Below are 17,895 nucleotides of genomic sequence, written 5' to 3'. Positions count from 1 at the left end.
GCTCTCACGAAGCGGTAGTCATAGGAGAGCGGTTCGGGGTCTGCGGGACCCGGAAGGCGCGCGGGCGGCTGCGGGGCGGGGGCAGGGTGGCCGAGGGCAGGCAGCTCGCGCACGTACTGCGCCGGCAGGTAGAAGGGGCGACCGCCGGGCTCGCTGCGCACGTGCCACCAGTGCTCCGTGCTGCGGCGCAGCAGGCGGTAGCGTTCGTTGGGCTGGATGGCAACGCGGCGCCCGTCCTTGCCCGTGTACTCGAAGGGATGCTCCACCAGCACGTACACGTCCCCCTCGACGTCCGCCGCCATCGTGGCCGCGGCGTGTCCCTGTGGGCAACGAGGAGGAGGGGCGCGGAGGTCAGGGCCGCTGAGCCGGGAAGCGCACCGCACTAGGGAGATGGAAAACTTGGGTTCGAGTACCGAAGCTACAATCGTTTGTGTACGTTCAGGCCTCAGTTTTCCTATCTCTAAAACGGGTGACTTGGATAAAATAATCTCTAAGGTTCTCATTCTTACACTCAGTGATGGAATTAAGACAGCCCTTTCATTCTCTTGGTTGATTGTAAAATTCTATCCCTTGGTGGGGAGATTGTGGGTAATACTGGTCCAGCTTTACAGCCAGGGAAGCTTTGGCTCAAAGAGATGGGGGTGATTGCCCGCGATAAAGTCGACACCACGTTTGCCTAAAAGTTGACTGGGCCTCAGTTTCCGCGTCTGTGAAGTGGGAAGAATAGCCCATTCCATTACCCTCGTCCCACCCCTCCCCGACGCTTCCAGCCCTCAGGGGATCGCGTCCTTGGCACCCCGCTCCCCAGGCGTGTGCGCCCAAGGCCCGCGGGAACAGGGTTGGGGCGCGGGCTCCAGGAGCGGCCCCCGCTTTTCTCTAGTCTGGGAGTGTCCCTGCCCCGCTTAGTCCAAGGGCCTTGGCGTAAGGGGCCGCGACTGCCAAGGCCGGGGGAACCGGTTCTCTCGGTTGCTCTTTCCTTCCCCGGCGGCTTTGCCACAGACGTGAACCCGGAGCCCGGCCAGCCCAGACCGACCGGCACCGCCCCCTGCTTTCTGGCTCCCATCTCGACCTCCCGAGAGAGGCTCGGCCTTGCGGCCTGCCCCCCTGCCCTGTGATCTCTACTTTGCCCCATGAGAATGGCCCCTAGGGAATGCACTTTGGGACAGTGACTACCCGTGCGGTGTAACCAGGGACCTCCAAAGCTCTCCTGGAGTGATCACCACAACACGACCCCCTCCACGCCAGCTCAGTCTGGCCCTTGGTATGTTGGGGGAGGGAGTCAGAGCCCAGTTGTAAGCCTGCCTGTGTGGCTGGTCCCTCCAAGCCTTTACATCGACCACACCTACTGACCCACAAAGGTGACCTGGGACCAGCAGCTGGAGCTCGGCCTCTTGCTGAAGCTGAGGGATCCAAGGCACAAGGTCTGGTCTGGTCTAGCGCTCCTCCTCCTTCTCAAGCTTTCCCCGATGGGGAAGGGGTGTAAACTGAGTCACTAAGCACACTGGGCCCTGGAGGCGGGGTCCTTGAGCTGACGGGAGCTAAGCCACCAAACCCTAGGGGGGGACACCCCTTCTCACCACCTTCCCCTGGACCCCCGCGCTCACTCACGTCGGCAGGGCTGACCTCAAGGAGCCCATGGGCTGGCTGGGCGGAGCCGGCGGATGTATGCAGGTTAGGCCCCTGCCATCTCCTTGGGCGGGGCTTCAAAGAGCTAGGCTGGAGAGACCTCGGGAAGGAGGAGCTGGCAAGGAGAGCAAAGAAGGAGAGGGCTGCCTTCAGTTCCCAAAGCGGCTGTGTTTGGGAGGGGCGAGGAGGAGCCTAAAGAAGTCTGCCTGGGCCGGTGGGGACTTTGGGGGCGGGGCCCGGGGCAGGAGACGGCCAGAGGGAGGGGCAGGGGCAGGGAGGGCTGCGACCGAAGGGGCGCTGGAGGGTCGCGAGCGGATCCAAGGGGGGGTAGGGTCCCGCCCCTGCGCCGCCCCACCCCTACGCGCGAGATTCGTTGTCCGCGAGCCTCTGCGTCCCGCGGGCGCGCTGCTTAGGGACTGTTCGACCAGGGCTTGCAGTCTTGCCGGGGCGTTCCCAATCCGAGCAAGGCCATTTGCATCCTGAACTGTGCGGATTGCAGGCACTACCCGCTCCCGTCCCATTTACGTCCTCCCCAGGCTCTTTCCGAACGCAACTCGGCCGGGCCTGGCAAAACTTGGAGCGGGGTTCCCACCGCAGGGACGCTCCCCGGAACGCAGGGTCACTGGCTGGGTGGGGAGGGACCCAACCCTCGGCTCCTTCCCCGACCCTGGGGGAGCGAAGAGAACGGAAGGGATGGGGGAGCTGGGAGGATCCCTGGAGCGCGATCACCAGGAGGTGCACTGCGTCCACTGCCCGGGAGACAGACAAGAGCCACAGCGGCGCCAACGCCTGGGTCGAAGCTGGGGGCCTGGGCCTGCGGCCCCTCCTGCCCCGGGACGGAGGGCAGCCCTTCGCCTCCCACCTCCTCTCGGGGGAGGGGAAGATCCGTCCCGCGCGGCCCTCCTTCCGAGCCCGCGCAGCTCAGGCTCCAGCGCAGTGCGAAGGGGCTGGCTTGCGATGCTCCCGGGTGAGGACCCGCCACCTGCGGTCCCCTTCCCCGCCCCAGATCAGCACGCCCGCCCAGTCCGGCCCTACCCTGGCACCTCGGGGTGTCCGACCGCTGGCCTCGCCTCCACTTGTCCTGGCAGCCGCGCGGGGGCTCGGCGTCCGGCGCTCCCTCCTCCACCGCCCTGCTCCCACGCTGCCCTGTTTCCTGTTCAACAATATAGCGAGGGAGGCACCGGCGGAGAGCACCCGGCAGAACTTCCTCCCGGACTGGGGTTGCGGCTCCGAGAGACAATCCCCGGTGTCCTGGCTTCCTGTCCCCTCTGGGACGGGCCAGCGCCCGAGGAGCAGAGGCGCCACCCCTTCCCCTGCACCTCCCGGGATCCTGGGCCACACCTGGCGGTCTCCCGGAGGTGGAGACAGCAGAACCAGGATGGTGGGATGAGAGGGGAGGAGGCCTTCTCACCAACTGCTGGCCAGATTTCCCTCCACTGCTCTACCCCACCCCTTTCCCCCACTGCCCTGCCTTGATCCTTGTTGGGGAGGAGGGCCTCCTCCAATCTGTCCGTAGGATAAGCTCAGAGCAGGCTCCTGGGGCTTGAACTCAAGATGCTCACCTTATCTCTGCATCTCAGTTTTCTTTCCTATAAACTGGGGATTATAACACCTACTTCATAGGACTGTCGTGAAGATTAAATGAGATGCACTAAGCAAATGTATTGTTATGATCACGTTCTAAGAACACACATTAGATTAGTTATTACCACTAATTTTATTATGAGGTGAGCTGTCCTCCTCTTTGGGGTTGAATTGAGGTCTCCAATCACCCCCCATCCTCCTTTAGGCAGGAGGGGGAAGGGAGACACAAGTGTTCTCAGAAACACCTTGCTAAGGATGGAGGATTGAGTCCAAAGGTAGCACACAGGTCATGTGCTCCTGGCCCTCCTCTGGGCCCGCCTCCTCTAGCCCTCGCACCAGGTCCCTCCGGTTTCCTCGGAGCCCACCACTACCTGCCCTTGACGGAAGCTGGGGCTCATGCAATGGGCGGAGAGTGAGTGGTCCCTCGAAGGCTGAGAGGCATCTTCAAGGACAGGAAACTGCAGACCTGAATCTTTCAGTCCCATTTTCCTGCAACCTGATTTCCCTGGGAATTAGTCTGTTTCCTTCTTCTGTCTTTACAGTGGGCAGTGGCGGGCTTCCCACTGCAGGCGCCCCCCACCCCCACCCCTGGGACTTCTTCTGGAACTTCAGAGGAAAGTTGGCAGCCAAGTAAAGGCCACATTGAGCCCTAAAACCATGAGCCCTGAATCGGGCCCTGCTCACAAACCTTTCCTTCCTGAGCCTCTTCTCTTGCCTTGGATAACCCTGTGGAAAATGGTTTCACATGTTCCAGTGTCAGGAGTCTGTGCTTTGACATTTAAGGAACAGGAAAGAAGCCATCACGGTGGGATTTCAAGCATTAGCTTCATTAGTTATATGAGTGTATGTAAGTAAAGCTCCCCAAAGGCCCTGAAATCCTATCCCACGGTGGGGGAGGGGGCTGACTCCGGGGAGAGGCAAGGGTCGGGGGTAGACTGAAGAATTACTTCCCCTCTTCTCCATACCCACTCCTGGCACACAAGCCCCCTGCTTGCAAATGTTTACCAATAACCACCCTCCTCCTGCTCTCCGTTGCCTACGGTTTGACTGACAAGAGAGCAGGGGCGGCTATCAGATGGTAACTGAGGGCCTGTGGTCTCCCCCAATCAGTGGCAGCATTAAGATTCAGAAACCAGGGACTTCCCTGGCGGTCCAGTGGTTAATACTCTGCGCTTCCACTGCAGGGGACCTGGGTTCGATCCCTGGGCTGGGGAACTAAGATCCTGCATGCCAGGTGGCACGGCCTAAAGAAAGAAAGAAAGAAAGAAAATAACCGAATTACATATTAAAAAAAAAAAAGATTCAGAAACCAGACCACAGGTTAGAAAGATCAGGTCTTTACTGCAAAATCATTCAAAACTCACACAGCAGGTCCTTCGGTGCATTGCAAAGCACTTCTCAGGGCCGGGGCCCCTCACTAGAAAGTTTATTGCATAAAATGAAATTTTAAACATGGTGTACGCACTACCGAGGTTCACATCAGCTTCCCGCTGGAGGTGAGGGTGTTAAAAGTCAACTCATCTGAAAGCATCAGCAGCTTTTTGGTATGGGGGAGGGTCAGCTCTAACGCTACTGATCTCGGGGAGGGCGGGGAGTGGGGCGTGCCAGGCCCCGCCAGACCGAAGTGAGCTCCTCCAGGGCCTCACTCCTGCTGCCTCCTAGGGACCTTCTGGAATACAGAATATACTCACAGGCCCGAGGAAACAGGGCTGGGCTCAGGCGGCACTGCCCACCCCAGGCCCACTCAGCGACCTGGACCAATTACGGCTCTGATCAGGCTGTGTCTGCGGTGGAGCATTAATGCTGGCTATGGGGGGTGCGGATGGGGGTAAGGATCCACTTGCTTTGGTGCGCTGGGCACAGGTGTGCGCCGTCCTCCGTGATGGGGACAGAGCAGCTGGGTGACAGCGCCCTCCCCCACCCGCCTACCACCTCCTCGATTCTACTGCACAATTCATCCAGCTCCACAGGGCTGGGCAGGTGACTCAGCGACCAGATCAGCCCAAGGGGGAGGCGGGAGTAGGTTCGCATCTTGACAGTGAAGGCGGATCTCCACCTGAGGCCCCCAATCCAAGCTGAGTGCAGAGAGGATGGCCAGAAGACCCCAGGGCTGAGGATCCAGGAGAGGTCGGGGGGAGGCAACAGAGAAATCATGCCCAGATTTCACCCCCAACCCCAAGGGTCTAAATATCACTTTGAAAACAATTCCAGGCTCCACCCCAAGACCCCTTCAAGAGGCAGTCGTGCTCCAGTGAAATTTCCAGTCTCTCGGCAGCGCCCCTCCCGGGCCAGTCCAGCAAAGCTTTGTGAACCCTCACGGCTTTGTAAACTGGGGCTGAGCATCCTTCCACGAGCGTGGCTTCTCCCGCGTGTCCCTGCACATCTCAGCAGCAGGGCTGACGCTCTTCGTGGAAGGACGAGAGTTCTGAGGGTTGTCCTGGCGGGGGTCAGTCAGGCGGGGATGCGTTCCTGCCCGTCTGGCTGCTTGTCGGTGGTAGGAGTGAGGAAGGTGGGGGCTGAGGGTGGGCTAGATGACAACCCTCCCTGGACCAGGGAAGGCTCAAAGTGCTGACAGTGCTGGCTCCGCGTCATTCCCCTCCTCCTGCGGGACCAAGATCCCAGGCCATAGGAGAGCCAGGGGCTCTGACACGGAGGACGTGAAGGGCTTTTCGGGTGAGGAGGGGGTGGGGAGCAGAGAGGAGAGGCAGAGGAAACACATGGTCCTCAGGACTGAGCCTGCCTGGCCCCCCGGGGGTTTGGCACGTTGTACAGGAGCTGTCGGCAGCGAGCGCTCGGTAAGGGGGAAGGAGAGGCGCCCGCCAGCTGGCAGGCTCTGTCCTAGGGGGCCTGTCCACCCAGCCGCCACCCGCCTACAGGCCTGGCCTGAGCGCTTCTTGCACATTTGCTCAGGGTGAGAGTGGCTGGATTTCTTGGGTGACTTGTGGAGCGTCAAGAATAAAAAAATATTTTCTGTTGAAATATGAAGGGAAAAAACCCACCTTAAAAAAACTAGGCCTTTTAATCAGGAATGTGGAATTGAAAATGCTTCCCAAGTCTTATTTCCACAGTGTTTGAACAGCCCTAATGGAGATGGTGCGTCAGTGAGGCGATCCAGGCCAATTAGTGCAAAGCCCCCTCTCCTCCCACATCCTCGGACAGGGGCATTTGCTGGTGTCCTGGCCTCCAGATGGGTGGCGGGCAGGAGGTGTCATCAAGAGCTCCCAAGGCTCCCTCTCATAGGCTCATGCTCTGGTCACATCTGAGTCTTCCTGACAAGGGAGACATCTGTGACACCTTGAAAGTGTGACCCAGGCTGATGGCCAACCCAGGTGGGATGGCTGAGCCCCGGGTCCCGGGTGGGGGCAGGAAATGGGGTTAGGCGAGAGTGCTCTGTTGCTGGTACTTGAGCCGGCGGGCACAGCGGGGGCAGCCCTTCTTCATCACGGCCTGACAGCTCTGGTGGAAGACGGTCTTGCATTCGCCACACCTGGGAGAAAGCAGCAAGCACTGCTGGGACCGATGGGCCTCCCGGGGCTCGAGGCTGGTCAGTGTTCCTGACGGGGGCCTGCCACCCACGGCACATGGCACTGCCTCTCCGTTCCAGGACAAAAGGTTCTTGCCACAGCGCTTACTAAGCCCCGCAATGCACACTGATACTCTCTATTCTATTTCCCTTTTATAAATACTGCTGAGACTCACAAAACGATTTCTTGCCTATGTTTCAAACACTCTGCAGTTTAAAAAACTCAGCCCCAGGTCTGTTCAGAGGTCAAATGCGGGTCTGGGGACACCTACTGAAAATGAATGAATGCTCCCACCAGTTCAGTTTTCCACTCCCACATGGATTGGAATGGAGGTTTGGTGGATGAATTTTTCCATTTAGAGGCTTCTGATAATGAGCAATAACTGGGGACAAGAACAATTGTTACGGGGGCAGAGGCAGTGGCAGGTACCACCCACCAGGTGCCCACTTTATGCCCGGCCTGTGCCAACACTCCAGGCCAGAAACTCATCCAGTTCCTCCTCCACCTGCTCATAAAGGACGAAACTGAGGTCCTCCCACTGCAACTCAAAGAGGCAGCAGCCACCTCTTCTCCAGAAACATGGATGGCTCGGTGGAGGCAGGGAGTCCTGTGAGGGCTTGTCTTGTCCCCCTCCCTGGGCACAGGGCCTGCCGCCCGGGGACTCTGGGGGGCCGGGTGGGAATGGGGGTGGGGCGGGGTGGCTGGCTGAGGGTCCGCATACCTGACTGTGGTGTCAAACTCAAAGGGGAAGATGATGTCATGGTGGTGGCAGATCTGGCAGATGAAGCCACGCTGGGTGCATAGGTCGCAGTGGTAGACGTGCTGGGAGGCAAACTCGATCAGGGACTTGAGGAATCCTTCATACACCCCGTCTGCGATCTGTGGAGGGCAAGCGTGGGCCACGAGGCCTTTTAAGCAGCTGTGCTGAGCCTGAGGCCGTCTGCAAGACGTGGTCTGCTGCTGCTCCTGGCACTCTGCCTGAAGAACTCCTACCCCAAGAGGAGTTTCCTTCCACTTGGGCAAGAAAACCTCCCAGAATCAGGCCGAGCACGTGCAGCCCTTGCGCGCGGAGGAACCCGCTGTACCCTCCCTTGAGGAAAGGAACGTCCCAAACCCTCACCCCTCCCTCTGCCCTCCCTGCCGGGGAGGAGTCCAGACGCAGGGAAGGGGCCGAGCCCTGTGATCCTGGGCTTTGCTGCAGTGCCTGCTTGTCCCAGGAAGCGTGGATGGCGGGACACCCCTTCCGAGCTACCAAAGAGCTGAAGACGGCTGTCTTGCCTCCGTAAACTGCAGGCACTCTCCCCGCACCCCATCATCTCCCTTTCTGATTTCTCCAGGAATAAGGTCCCTCTAGAGAGGTCTGGGGGGGTGGCATTCTCACCTGCTGGAGGTCTGCGACACTGTACTTGTGAGGAGTCTCCAAGAGATAATTCCTGTGGTTGAGTCTTCAAAGAAAACACAAGAGATTCCTTAGAAGGAACCCAGGCCAACCTGGGTTTGGTTTCATTCCCTCAGCGCTGCTGACCAGGCATAAACAGCTCCCGCCTGGGCGGAGCAGTCAGTCGCCTGGGCTTGGGACCTGGGCTTCCAGGTGAAAAGCTGTTGGGACCTTGGGTAAGTTACTTAACCTCTCTGAACCTTAGGTTTCCTCACCTGAGAAAGAGTGCTGTTCTGAGGATGAAATAATTTATTTAAAGCATCCGGTACAGTGCCTTGTACATAGTAAACAAGGAATAATTGTTAACCACAGTTAATAACACTGCACTGCATAACTGAAACTTGCTAAGAGTAGAACTCAAATGTTCTCTGTCTCTCTCTCAGACACACACACACACCGTGTATATATATAAAAATATATAAAATATGTGAGGATGATGGATATGCTAATTAACCAGATGGGAGGAATCCTTTCACAATGTAATCATATGTCAAATCATCACAACATACACTTTAAATGTCTTACAATTTTGTCAAGTATACTCAGTAAAGCCGCAAAAATTTTAATTTGAAGATATAAAAAAATAAACATCTATTTAAAAACTAATAATGATGAGGATGATGAGGAAAGCTAACGCTTGGTACCGGGAACGGGACTAAGCTTTATATATATTAACTCACTTAATTTTCACAAGACTCCTGTGAGGTTGACACTATTATAACCCCCATTTTGCAAGAGGAAATGGAGGCCCAGAGAGGTTAAATAACTTTCCTGTGGTCACACAGCTAGTAAGTGGTGGAGCTGGAGTCTGAACAAACGCAGGAGTCTGGCTCCAGAGCCTGCATCCTTTCCACCCAGTGAATGCCTGTAGGTGTTAACTGTTGTCATTATTGCCACTATTACATACCAGGGACAGGGCTGGGGACAGAAATGCACAGGACGTGGCCTCTGCCTTCCTGTAGCCCCGGTCTAGTGGAGGGACAGACGTTTAAGCATCTGGTTTCAGTGCTATGGGAGAGGAGCTGAGACATGTCCTGGGTGCAGCAGATCCCATTTCAGAGATGGGGGAGGGCGGGGGGTGGGGGAGGCAGAGGACGAGAGCTCAGCTGCCAACCCAGCTCTAGTTTCCACCTCACCAATGGCACAGATCCCAAGGGTCACATCCTGAGAGATGGAGAGGAAACACCTGCAGAAATTCCCCTGGTACAAAAACTTGTCTAGCCTTGCTGTGTGTCTGTGTTGGTACTGGGGTTGGGGGGAGAATTCTGCCAGTCTGAGGAAGCGTGGGAACCTGCCCCAGGATGCTCTGGACATCTGGAGGCGGGAAGGTGCCAGGCCCCGCGGCATCTGGAGTGGGTGCTTGGCTTTGCCCACCCCGTGGCCTCAGCTGTGGTCTGGGGGGACCCCACCCGGGGCCGAGATGGCAAGTCCCACCAGGCAGGCAGGCCGGCTCCACATGCTGGTCTCCTCAGTAAACTTCCAGCTTTCTGGGAACAGGACGCTGCCGTTTATCACCAGGAAAATGCAGGGGGTGCGGGGTGCACCGGCTGTGGCTGCGCCGGCAGGAAGGGTGGGGCTGAATTGGATGGAGAGTCCTCTGCCCACAACCGTGGAAGCCCAGGGGGCCAGCCAGGCCCAGGGCCTTCCCTACGAGCCACCTACCCTGGGTCTGTCATACCCTCAAGTGAGGCCGTACAACTGTTGGGGGAGATGAGGTCAGGGAGGAGACCCTTTGCCAGGGCAGCCCCCTGAGAGAAAGGGGATCCCACATCCAAAACCTGCCTGTTTCTCCTCAGCCCTTCCCATCCTCTCACCCTTCACTCTGGCCGACTCAGTCCAGGCCTCCTCACCTCCTGGGCCAATTCCTACACCAGCACCCACACTCCACTGCTGCTAAACTGGTCTTTCCTAAACTCCTGACTGAACGTGACCATCCCTTGCTCAAAACCCCTCAACAGCTCCCCAATGCCAGCAGCATAAAATCCAGACGCCTTTGCTGTGGCACAGGGGACCTTCGAGGTCTGGCCCCTGACCCACCACCTGGCTGCCCTGAGCCCCCCGAAGGCCCTGGCGAGCCGTGCTCCTGTCCCGCCTCCATGCCGTGGGTTCCCTTAGCCAGGAAAACGGGCCCTCCCTTCTGCTTTCTTCTCTGCTTCTTTTGCTGAACCCCAGTTCACTACACACATGATGCCGTTTGCGTGGTGGCAACTCTATTCTCCTGTGTGAGGACCAAGTGGGGTCTGGAGCATCTAACAGAACTGATGGTGGCCAGACTAGAGAAGGGGGATCCCAACTTTCTGCCTGGCTCTTTCGTACTATTTGAAATACTATCTTTGTAAAGAAGAAACAGAAAAGCACTTTTTCTTTTTAAAAGAACAAAAGAAATGAACTTCACAAACCCTCAACTGATGCCACCTCCTCCGGGAGCTCCCCTGGCCCTTCCTTCCTTCTTCAAGGCACATGCCGCTCTGACCCAGGGCCATTTGTCCACCTGTCCCTGTCCCACCCCAGACACTGATCCCCTCATGTGGCCCTCACCACAACTCTGGTAAGCCACGTCAACACAGGGATCACTGGCGCATTTTACAGACAAGAAAGCTGAAGCTCAGAGAAGTGAAGCAACTTCCCTGAGTCACACAGTGGATCTGGGGCCAGGCGGAGGCTGCGCTTGGACTCTTTCCCCCGCCCCACGCTGCTTCTGAAATGGGACTTCCACAGGCCTGGCCCTGAGCACCGTGTGTGGCACTGCCGCCCAAGGATGGGAACAGCAGGGCCACAGAGAAAGAGGCAGGACTGTCCCCAGTGCCCAGGCAGGGCAGCCTGGACAGGCCAGTAAGGCTGCTGACCAAACAATCTCAGCACGGCAGGGATGGGTGAATGAGGCCGGCACCCAGGACCCACCCTACAGGCACCTGGTCCTCTCAGGTCTGCAGAGAACCCTGGACTGGGGAGGGTGACAGGGTCCCACTTGACCTGAGCTTTTACCACCCTGGACAGAGGGGCAGGAGGGCAGACTCTGGAGCCCTGGGTCCTGGAATCTCAGAAAGGATGGGAGTGAGTAGGGACCCAGGCACTCAGCTGTTTATGGAGACAGAAAGAGCCTCCCCAGAAGCAGCCTTTTAGGTCCCTCACAGTGGCCCCCAAAGGGCTTTCTGTTCTTCTGGGCCCTGTGGAGGAGACCAGGGCTCAGCCGGCTGCTCTGGGAGCCTGGGAGGGGCCAGCCTCTGCTCTCTACCTAGGAGAGGGGCTCCCCGCAGCAGTCTCTCCCTGCGCCGCCCTGACGGGCACCAGGACTGAGCAGGGAGCCCGTCAGACAGGCGGTCTCTGGGCCAGCGCTGTCAGGAGGGGTGGCTGCAGGGGGAAAGTGGAGGGACTTGTGAGCCGCTCCAAGACCTCAGAAACCCAGCAGCGAAGCCCAACTGGGCAGCCGGCAGCAGCTCATCCGCCTGAGCTCTGCCCTCCTAGGGCCCCACAGAAGGTGTCACCCCTCAGCCCCGACTGAGCACTGAAGGTCCCCTTCAGGCCCTGGGTACCAAGAAGCTTCTTGAAGGGCATCCTAAGTGTCCCACACAACCCTGTCCTCTTGCGAGGATTTGGGGACGGATGCTGCCACAGCAGCAAAGCCAAGCCGCATGGGGTGAACGGCTGGCGGGAACCAGAGGAGCCAGGGTGACACAGCCCTTCTCACCTCTCCAGCCTCCTCTCACCACATCCCTACTTCCCTCCTCACCCCCCGAAAGTTCTGCCTTCCACGCATGGGGCCTTCATTCATAGCCTGAGCACGCCACTCCTTCTATCTGGCACGGTCTTTCCTGCGTCTCCTCGCTTTCCCACTCGTTTGGCAGGTCTCACCTTGGATGTCAGTTCCTCCAGGGAGCCTTCCCCACTCCGCCCTCCTCCAGTCTGGGTTAGATCCCCCGCCCCTCTAGTAGGACTTCCAGGGCGACTCTCTCCTCCAGCCCTCACTCCTGGTGGCAGCTGCTGCCTTACTCACCTGCAGTGCAGGACCCAGGTCCACCTTGCTCAGCACTGGGGCCCATGCTCCAAGCCCAGTGATGGACCCTGAGCACGTTCTCAGTAAATATTTGTCAAACGAATGAATGAACAAATACAAGCACAAATAAAAGCCACTCCTAAATGCAAAGGGAAGGCGTTCTCCACCCAGCCCTGGCATTTCTCCCAAGAAGCTGCTTTTGCACTGACCCTGTGTGTATGTGCATTTGTGCGTGTGTGTGCGTGTGCATATGTGTGTGTGCGCATGTGTGTGCACGCGTGTGCGTGTCCGTGCACGCCCAGGGTGCTCACCTCTTGCTCAGCTCCTTCAGGGCTCCGCTTCGGCACAGGCCCAGGTAATCCCCCAGGAGCTTCAGCTGCTCCCGGCTCCTACCGATGAGGTGCATCCGCTCCACATGCTCGTACAGAGACGCGTTCACCAGCTGCAGGTTGATGAGGGGCTGGGCCCGGATCCGCGTCAGGAACTTCAGGGCCTGCCTGCAGACCTGGGGACACCACCAGGCAGCGAGGGTGAGACAGGAGGGCCATCTGGTGAGCACCTGAGGGCCAGGCACTGTGTTACCTACTCACTCGCTCACGCCTCCCACCACCTGCCGAGGGAAGTGGTACCATCTTCACTTTACGGATGAGGAAACCGAGGTTCAGGGAGAGGAAGTGACTTGGCCAAGGTCCACAGCTCGCACAAGTCATGATGTGAACCCAGTTTATCTGACTTCCAAACACACTCTTCCCCCTTGACACCAGCTCTGCCCCTCCTGACAGTGCTGGGACGGAGGAGGGGCTGCTCCGGTCAACACGCCTCTCCTCCTGGGCCTCACAGATCCTTCCCACTATTTCCTGTCGTCCCTGCCCCCACCTTCCTGCCGAAAGGAAACAGGCACTACCCCGGGCCGATTCAGGAACCAGGTGACGGGTGTGAGTCAGGCTCCAACCACAGTAAGCTACGGATCAGACACAGCTTAACTAGAGGTTTCCTGAGCTCCCTCCACCCCTGCCAGCAGCACCAACCAGGGCCCCCCAAGTCTCCATGTGGATTTGAGTGATCAATCTGGGCCTCTCCCACGTGATAGGACTTTGAAGGTTCTACCCTCAGCCCTGATCCTGATGCCAAAGCCAACTACTGAGCACCTGCTATTTGCCAGACGCTGGGCTAAGGACCTCGACCACATCCTCACAACAACCCAAAAGGGAAGGTGTCATCATCCCCATTTTCCACATGAGGAAACTGAGACTCAGAGAAGCTAAAGTGGCTTACCCAAGCCACCAGAAGAAAGCAGAGCCCGGGTCTGAACCGAGATGCTGTCTCTGCACACTTGGCTACCTCACGTGCTAAAGAGGAGCCCCTCTCCCCTGCAGTCTCCTCCTTGCCGTGATAAGGATGGAGGAGCTGAGATGTTCTCCACCGTCAACCACCCGGCAGTGCTTAGGAGTCGGGCTTTGGCTCCTGGTTTGCCCCTTCCCAGCTGTATGACCTTATGAAACTTACTTAACCTCTCTGTGACTCAGTTTCCTCATCTGTAAAATGGGGAAAATAAAAGCACCTACCTCAAGGGATAATTTTGAGCTTAGATGAAAAGAAAATCCATGTAAGCATATCCTCTGTAAAGGGGAGCTGCCATCAGACTCTGTGAGTGCCTGTGTGGTCCCGGTGTCTGTCCCCTGGCTCAGGGGGATGTAATAGGGCCCTCAGGAGACCGTTAGGCTGGGGGCTGCTCCACCAGCTTCACCAGCATCTCTCACCTCCCGCAGCAGCTAACAACTCCATCTCTTCCCATTTCCCAGAGCCCTGAGGAACCAGCCCCCAGCCAATAGGCAGCCCACTGGCAAAAGCCGGGCGAGTCCGTGACTCGGGTCAAACCCAGCCCTTCCCACGACTCAGCCCCAGGCTTCTGGCGAGGCTCAGATGAAATACCACGCGGGAATGTGCGCTGAAAACTGCCAAGTGCTGCCGACAGGCATGGGCTTCGAGCTCCCCAGGGACTGTTCCTCCCCCGTGGGTGTGGAGGAGACAGACAAAGAGAGAAGCCCCAGGCCTGGGCTGACATCCTGCCAAGTAGTGCCAGCCGGACCTTGCACAAGTGGGTCAGCCAGAGTGGTAACAGTGGACAAAGGACCCTTAGCCCGCCGATCAGCCACTTTCTAGTGTGAACTTTCATGTCCTTCCCAGGCCCGGGATCTTTGAGAGAGCTGGATATTTCCTGACCTCAGGCATGCCAAGGGAAGTGTCAGAACTCTCCAGTTGGAAAAAGGAAGTGGCACCAAAATTCCAGCAATGAAAAGAAGGTGGCGCAGCAGAGGCGTCTGGGTGCTGTAAGCAGGGAGGTGTTTTATGGGCAGAGGGTTCTTCGCATCTGCGGTGATCCTGAGGTTTAGTTTTCCCCATGGAGTTAGTTAAATACTTAACATTGAGGGCAGGGGTGGGGATGAGGTAACCAATAAAAAAGCCAAAGTGAAGCTAATGTCTTTGGAAGGTTCTCACCCCCAGCGGGGTGGAGGTCAGGGTGGTACGGGCTCTGAGAACCATGTGTCCTGGACTCTGATGGGGACATGTGAAGACACCTCCACATAATGAGACAGCACGGCCGGCAGGCCTGGGTCTTGAGAGAAGCAACCAAACTCTTCCCGGTGCTTCTGTGTCTTGTCTTAGCAGAAGTCTGTGCCTTTGGAAGAAAGCCAAGTTTGCGCCCCTTGAGGCAGACCCTCAAGCAAATTAGGGGCAGAAGGTGAGGCCTCAGGGCACTAACGTAAGGCACCAGCTAAGTGACTCGTGGGTACTGTCTCTTTTGGTCCTCACACAGCCTGGGGACAGACACTGTTATTAATCCCCCTTTACAGACGAGGAAAGTGAAGTTAAATAGTCTGCTCATGGTAACACAGCTATGTAAGTGGGTAAGCTCAGCTGAAGAGGAAAATCTGAAAGATCAGAGAATACATCTTATGCAGAAGCATTTGGTGAACATAAAAAAGTACCCAAGATGCAATACTAACTAAACAAAGCACGTTATAAAGCAGTATGAGTCCAGCATGATCCCAAACTTTACCAAAAGTAGATGCAGGAGCTTGTAATCTTGGGGGTGGGGAAGAAAGGCTAAACAACCAAATAAAGATGATTTTGAATGGTGAAAAAAAAAAAGTATATGTATATGTCATCCATCCATCCACCCACCCACCCATCCATCCATCCACCCACCCATCCATCCATCCACCCACTCATCCTTCCATCCACTCATCCACATTACCCACCGATCTACCCATTCATCCATGCACGCATCTACCCACCTAACCCGTCCACCCAACCATCTATATCTAATCTATCCTATCTATCATTTCCATCTATGTATCTAGTTGTTGGTGCTTTAAACAGTTTTATCTGTATCCATGGGGAGCTGCAGCAAACCACCCTCAGATTCCCACCTGAGGACCACGGTAGGCACTGACAGAGCTGTGTCCAGGGGCTGGAGACCAGCACCCAGTTACTTTCTTGGTCAACTCCCCCACATCATGGGGCCTGAACTAGTGACCTGGGCTTCCCTAGAGCCAAACTCCCCCAAACATACGAACAGCAGCCACAAAGAGGAGTGACCCCTCCTCTGTCACTCGGCAGCCCTGTGCGGCCACGGCAGGCTGGGCTCCAGACTTACCGGGCGCTTGGTGAGGTCCCAGTTGTGGATGATCCTGGCCGGGATCACTGAGGCATCGTCTTGATGGCAGATGTCACAGTAATAGAGGCCAGAGAAGGCACAGAGCTTGGGCCGTACAAACGAGAAGCCGATCTGCCGGGAGCAGCCTGGGGAGAAGAACAGGGAGAGGGTGAGCAGCGGTGGGGACAGAGTCAGCTCCTGAGTGACCCGGAAGCGGCCAAGGCAGAAAGGGCCCGCTATCTAAGGAAAGTATCCATAGAAAGATTAAAAAGGAGAGTACGAAGATGAAAACCACCACCGCTCATATTCCCACCAGGCAGAACCAACCCTGTTAATTAATCTTTAGGACAAAACACTGTTAAGAGTTATCAGTGGTGTTTCACAGCTGCAGAAGCTGATGCACAGAGGTCAGGAAACCTGCCCAGTCACACAACGATTGAGTGGCACAGCTGGAGTCAGATTTGGGTGGGGCTGGTGTAGAGCCCTCATTCTCTTATCCCCAGCTGCCTCTCTTCACTGCTTGCACAACAATGCCAGCCTCCTCTAGGTCCACCCCTCCATGGCAGCCCAGAAATGGAAGCCACGGAGTCAGGGTCTCGGCAAGCAGGGCAGGAGCTGGGGACATGGGGCTGGCCACAGGGAGTGGGTGGGGAAGCCAGCCAGAGGCAGGGCTGTCTGGACATGGCCTGGGGCCAGCTTCAGTCCCTCTGCTGGAGGGCCCTCCACAGTGGGGCGGCGGAAGGTGGGGGGACCGGGAGTGGCGTGTGCCCAGGGCACAACAAAGGCCTGGCTCGAATCCTGAGCACAGGCCCTGCCTCCTACAGGGCCAGGGAAAGAGTCCCTTCCGCCTCCTGGGACTAGAAGGACTGGTTCTTCTGCATGCTAGCTGTCTCATCCTCACCGAAGTTTTGCAAGGTTCCAATTCCCTACTATTTGCTCTTCTGTGGGGTTATTACAAAGTTTAAATGGAGTTTTGAAAGCGCCCTGTAAACTATGAAATACAAGCCAGATGTCAGAGGTTGGTGTCTGCCCGGCCACCGAGCTGCGCTCGCAGGCAGAGAGGAGGGAGCTCCCCAGTTTCAGTTTGGCCGGCAGGCTGGCGGGTGGCAGGCGTGGGGAGAGCCACCCACCAGCATCCACGTCCCCAGCGAGGGAGCCCTCCTCCCAGCCCCGGAGGCCTGGCCTCCTCCCTGAGACTGGCGCCCACGTGCTGAAGGGCAAAGTGTGGGTGCTAGGGTCTGGCTGGTGGGGGGTGAGGGGTGAGCAGCAGCTTGAAGATATTTTCTGCGGGAAGCTCTGCTCTGCTTAGCTACTCCATCCTCCAGGGGCACCAGCTGCAGACCACTCCCTTCTAGATGCGTGAAGCAGGCTTTTGTGAAGCAGGCTTTTGCCTCCCATCCCACAGGCTCCTCACACTTCACCCGGAGGGCCCAGGGTGATGGATGTGGGTGTCTGGGTTGGGGAGAAGAGCTAGAAATGGAACATGAGCAGCAGAAGATCACGAAGCCTTGAAAGCAAGGGAGCGGAGAGGCCCTGTGAGGGCCTGGAAAAGAGCACAGGTTCTGGGACCATCAAGTCCTCTGCGGGCTCCACCATCACTCGCTGTGTGAGTGTGGGACAGGTACTTACCAGCCCTGTGACTCAGTTTCCTCAGTTACAAATAGAGACAAGATGATCCAAATAAAGCATCTGGCCCAGGGCCCAGCACAGGATTTGACGATGCTAATGACAGAGCAGACGTACTGACGTAGAAGAATATGCATAATATACTCCCAAGCAGAAAAAAGCCAAGTTGCAGAACAACAGTTACAGCTGCGCCGTCTAAAACGGTGGCCACGAGCCACAGGGGCCCATTTACGTTTAAATATATTTACATTAAAGCAAATTGAAAATTCAGTTCCTTCCACACTAGGAAGCCACATTTTAAGTACTCAGTGGGCCCATGTGGCTTGTAGCAACCGTACTGGACAGCACAGATCTAGAACATTTTCATCATCACAGAAAGTTCTGTTGGACAGCTCTGAGTAATATGAGCCCATTTTTGTAATTAAAAAAGAAAACTGTGTCC

At 57.0% G+C, this 17,895-nt stretch overlaps 2 protein-coding genes across 4 annotated transcripts in view; both read right to left on the bottom strand.

Moving 5' to 3' along the window:
* The window catches only part of ARHGAP27 (Rho GTPase activating protein 27), a 32,819-nt gene extending 29,973 nt beyond the window's left edge, over positions 1-2,846 (bottom strand). Inside the window, 3 exon segments of the mRNA XM_024760795.1 lie at positions 1-320; positions 1,609-1,741; positions 2,670-2,846. Of these exon segments, the coding sequence (XP_024616563.1) occupies positions 1-302 (302 nt within the window). The 5' untranslated portion in view covers positions 303-320; positions 1,609-1,741; positions 2,670-2,846.
* Positions 2,847-4,526: 1,680 nt separating this feature from the next.
* PLEKHM1 (pleckstrin homology and RUN domain containing M1) overlaps positions 4,527-17,895 on the bottom strand; it is a 43,552-nt gene continuing 30,183 nt past the window's right edge. For all 3 annotated transcript variants that reach the window (XM_024760670.1, XM_024760671.1, XM_024760669.1), the window contains exons 7-11: positions 15,828-15,973; positions 12,478-12,671; positions 8,116-8,179; positions 7,456-7,613; positions 4,527-6,697 (exon numbers count right to left, since the gene is read on the bottom strand). In XM_024760670.1, coding sequence (XP_024616438.1) covers positions 6,586-6,697; positions 7,456-7,613; positions 8,116-8,179; positions 12,478-12,671; positions 15,828-15,973 — 674 coding nt within the window. In that variant the 3' untranslated portion in view covers positions 4,527-6,585. The remainder of the gene's footprint in view (positions 6,698-7,455; positions 7,614-8,115; positions 8,180-12,477; positions 12,672-15,827; positions 15,974-17,895) is intronic.

The sequence above is a fragment of the Neophocaena asiaeorientalis genome, unplaced genomic scaffold, assembly GCF_003031525.2.
Source record: "Neophocaena asiaeorientalis asiaeorientalis breed wild unplaced genomic scaffold, Neophocaena_asiaeorientalis_V1.1 scaffold30, whole genome shotgun sequence".
Lineage (NCBI taxonomy): Eukaryota > Metazoa > Chordata > Mammalia > Artiodactyla > Phocoenidae > Neophocaena > Neophocaena asiaeorientalis.
This window is presented reverse-complemented; position numbering and strand designations above follow the sequence as displayed.